General features: G+C 43.0%; 1 protein-coding gene across 1 annotated transcript; it reads left to right on the top strand.

Annotated features, from left to right (window-relative positions):
• Window positions 1-2,020: 2,020 nt before the first annotated feature.
• On the top strand, window positions 2,021-3,205 carry gpr173 (G protein-coupled receptor 173). Its single transcript, XM_008288548.1, has one exon. The coding sequence runs from the start codon at window positions 2,021-2,023 to the stop codon at window positions 3,203-3,205; it is 1,185 nt and encodes a 394-aa protein (XP_008286770.1).
• The last annotated feature ends 1,309 nt before the right edge of the window (window positions 3,206-4,514 follow it).

Below are 4,514 nucleotides of genomic sequence, written 5' to 3'. Positions count from 1 at the left end.
GTGGCTGGAAAGAAAGGGTCTAAAAGAAGAAAAACTAATGACATGGCCTCCTTGTTCACCTGATCTGAACCCCATAGAGAACCTGTGGTCCCTCATCAAATGTCAGATTTACAAGGAGGGAAAACAGTTCACCTCTCTGAACCGTGTCTGGGAGGCTGTGGTTGCTGCTGCACGCAATGTTGATCATGAACAGATCAAAACACTGACAGAATCCATGGATGGCAGGCTTTTGAGTGTCCTTGCAAAGAAAAGTGGCTATATTGGTCACTGATTTGTTTTTGTTTTGTTTTTGAATGTCAGAAATGTATATTTGTGATTGTTGAGCTGTTATATTGGTTTCCCTGGTGAAAATAAATAATTGAAATGGGTATATATATGTTTTTTAAGTTGCCTAATAATGATGCACAGTAATAGTCACCTGCACACACAGATATCCTCCTAAAATAGCTAAAACTAAAAAAGCTCTGCTCCAACTTCCAAAAATATTCAGCTTTGATATTAATGAGTGTTTTGGGTTAATTAAGAGCATGGTTGTTGTTCAATAATAAAATTAATCCTCAAAAGTAAAACTTGCCGAATATTTCTGCACTCCCTGTACGTCCAAAACATCTCAACAAGTTGTAGACAAGAGAAAGGATGCAGGTGATTCTGCACTCTTCAGACCAGATAACTAACCCTACTTCTTTCATATTTATATTTTCAATGAGCCTGAAGTTTAGGTTGAAGGTTTTTTAAGGGTGAGCTTGTTTCAAAAAGACCAACAGACTGAGGAACAGGTTCTTTCTGAGAGCCGTCACCATCCTGAATTCTCACATGTAAAACATCCTCTCTGCCTCAATAAGACTCCTCCACCATGTGCACGATGTATATATCATCATCTGTACATGTATATATCATCATATATATATATTTATATATCCATCATCTATACGTATATATCATCATCTATATGTATATATCCATCATCTCGTGCAATACTTCTTAAATCTTTTATTTCTGTTTATATATCTTTATCTTTATATTTAACGGAGAAATTTTGCACTTTCTTTGTTTTTTTTTTGTTTTTTTTTTACTTGCACTGAAAACAGGAGAAGCTCTCTGATCTGGTTGTACACTGTGTGATGACAATAAAGGGCATTCCTTCATTCCTTCATTCCTTCATTCCTTCATCCATTCAACAGTGATTGTAGGACTGTTGACCTGCTCGTGGTGTTCACCAGTGGGGCATCTAGCATTTAAAGAGATGGTTTTGTGACCAATCAGAGCTACAGAGAGTGACCGCCGGCCTCAGTGTGGGCTCTGGTTCTCTGCTGTCCTCCAGGATGAAGGCTGTGATACAGCTGTGACTGGTTAGCAGTGGTTTACATATATATATATATATTAGTTGTTTACCATTAACAATCCCAATTTTTAAAAACTCATATATGTTCTTTAATGCTCCACAAAGCTTCACTGTAAAGGCCTCTATGGACTCATTTGCAGACGTACATGGGAAAAGCCCGTCCTGGTGACTGACAGCTGGTCAATTTGAACTCATCATCTTCACTGGAATCACACAGAGCTGATTAAGAAAGACCTAGTGGTGTTCCTGAGGTGCTGATACTGCAGCTGGACCTCATTTGTTGGCACCTAACAGTGGCTACCAGATGACCTGAGGTTTTCTCATTCAAGAAGAAAAAGCCTTAACAATAAATGACAAAGTACTTCAGAATAACTGTTTCTGTGTTTGCTACTAATTTAATGTAGTAGCACCTCATTGCCTGAATGATTCTTCACAGACATCATCCAACACTAATGTCCTGTGTTTTCTGAATGCTTTCAGGCTCCCAGAGAGGATCACGAGGCGAAACGAAAAAATACACCAACGAAAGAACCTTGCTCGAAATGGGGCAATGTGGACTGGACTGTCCCTGTTCCTTGTGAACTGCGGAAAAGGAGCAACCACGAGGACGAAGGAACAGCTAGCAGACGGAGGAGGCAGTGGAGGAGTGGTGGCTTTGGTGTTTGAAGAACAGGTGGTATGGGTGGGGGGGCATTCGGGATGGCGAATGGAAACGAGACTAGTGAAGGGCCTTCAGGGCCCATGGCAGCACTGGTGGCTACTGCAGGAGGCATGGTAGCAGAAAGTTCTTCCTCAGCTGTCTCTACCTATATTAAACTGGTGCTACTGGGCCTGATCATCTGTATCAGCCTAGTTGGCAACCTGGTGGTGTCTCTGCTTGTGCTGCGGGACCGGACTCTGCACAAGGCACCTTACTACTTCCTGCTGGACCTGTGCCTGGCAGACACCATTCGCTCAGCAATCTGCTTCCCCTTTGTGCTGGTGTCTATAAAGAATGGCTCAGCCTGGACCTACAGTGTGCTGAGCTGCAAAGTGGTAGCTTTCATGGCAGTGCTCTTCTGCTTCCATGCCGCTTTCATGCTCTTCTGTATCAGCGTGACACGCTACATGGCCATTGCACACCACCGCTTTTACTCAAAGCGCATGACATTCTGGACATGTGTGGCAGTGGTGTGCATGGTGTGGACGCTGTCTGTGGCGATGGCTTTCCCACCGGTTTTTGACGTGGGCACCTACAAATTCATTCGTGAGGAGGACCAGTGCATATTTGAGCATCGCTACTTCAAGGCTAATGATACCTTAGGCTTCATGTTAATGCTGGCGGTACTAATTCTAGCCACACATGTCGTCTACATGAAGTTACTCCTTTTTGAGTACAAGCATCGTAAGATGAAGCCAGTCCAGATGGTACCAGCTATCAGTCAGAACTGGACCTTCCATGGGCCAGGGGCTACAGGCCAAGCAGCAGCCAACTGGATTGCAGGCTTTGGCAGGGGCCCAATGCCACCCACTCTGCTGGGAATCCGGCAGAACTTGCACAACCAGAACCGGCGCCTGTTGGCTATGGAGGAGTTCAAAGCGGAGAAGCAGCTTGGCAGGATGTTCTACGTGATCACACTGCTGTTCCTGGTGCTCTGGTCTCCCTACATAGTGGCTTGCTATTGGAGGGTGTTTGTCAAGGCTTGCACAATACCACACCGGTACCTTTCCACCACTGTGTGGATGAGTTTTGCCCAAGCCGGAGTCAACCCTATTGTCTGTTTCTTCCTTAACAAAGACTTGAAGAAAGGGCTCCTTTCCCACCTACCAGCCTGCTGTAGGACTAAACCTCATCTGCCACGAGAGCCTTATTGTGTCATGTAACCAGAGATGAAGAAAAACCAAGGGGCAGCCAACAGATCTATATTGTGTTTGCTTGAGTTATTGTGGCATTTGATGCAATGCAAGCTACTTTTAAGCAGTGGGTGTAAACTAGCGAGTTTAGTGGTTACTGGAATGGTAAGCATGTATTCCATCTGCCAACCCATTTATAGCAAAACATGCAAGTAATAATGCAGTCACTGTGGAAACCAAGCCAGAAAAATAGCCACCAACAAACTACATAAGCTGCTTCTTGAAGAATTTGGAAATGGCCCGTTAGAAAAGTCCTGAACACAAAGAATGTTTGAGTTGTTTAGGAGACAAAAAAATAAAAATACAAATCCTTACAGGACAAATAGGCAACTTTTAGTCTAAATTTAAAGTTCATCGACATCAACATGCTGGATTAGTTTGCAAAGCCAGATGATTACAGATGTTTGTACAGCAACAGTGGAGTGACGAGAGGAAGCCAGAGAGATGCAAGAATCATCGTCAAGCAGATTCAAACCAGCAGCTTTTCCGTTCATGGTCTCTCACCTGTTTGAATAATGTCCAAATCTGAATACTTGACAACATAATCTGAAACGTATAGTTCTTGGAGTGTGTGAGCTTCAGACATTACACTCCACCCAAAGGTATTCCCGTTTGTTCACCTGTTTGGCCGTGTAGAGAACCTTCAAGTGTTTCCTGTAAGTCGGAGTCGTGTCCAATTCTCAATTCAAGAGTTGGTTTTAACTGAAACGCATTCTGGCATGAAAAGAAGCATGAAATAATTCATGTGTGAATGTATGTAAATGCCTGTTTTTGTTTGTTTGTTGTTTTTTATTTACAATCGTTTACACTGTAATTGAGTTGTGTGAACCAGGTACTGGCCATGTGCTGACTGGTTCCCACTGCTGAGGGCAGCTACAGGTGGCGTCATCAACTCTTCGTATTGTACTGACACTTTTTAATACAGCTGATGCTCAAATGTGGGCGCGTTAAAGGAACAAACACAACGAGAATAAGACGATAACAACTTCTCAGAGAGAAGTAGGAACACCTGTCTGTAAGTTCTTGGTATCTACTGGAAAACAGCACTGAAATATGGGGAACATGATGCGTACCATCGTTTATATTGTATAATTAAAGAAGGAAATGGGGAAAATAGCCAGTTATAGTCGTGACTGGATATTCGACCCTTAACAATCCTAAACCTGCTGTCTGACAGGTTTTTAGGAAAAACCAACAGAACCCATAAAAACAGCCTTAACATAGCGACAGCCTTGGATTGTGACTCCGACATGACATTTAATGTCACCAATCAGGATGA

The sequence above is a fragment of the Stegastes partitus genome, unplaced genomic scaffold (assembly GCF_000690725.1).
Source record: "Stegastes partitus isolate 25-593 unplaced genomic scaffold, Stegastes_partitus-1.0.2 Scaffold564, whole genome shotgun sequence".
Taxonomy (NCBI): domain Eukaryota; kingdom Metazoa; phylum Chordata; class Actinopteri; family Pomacentridae; genus Stegastes; species Stegastes partitus.
Note: the sequence above shows the minus strand (reverse complement) of the source record. Positions and strands in the feature narration are given on the sequence as shown.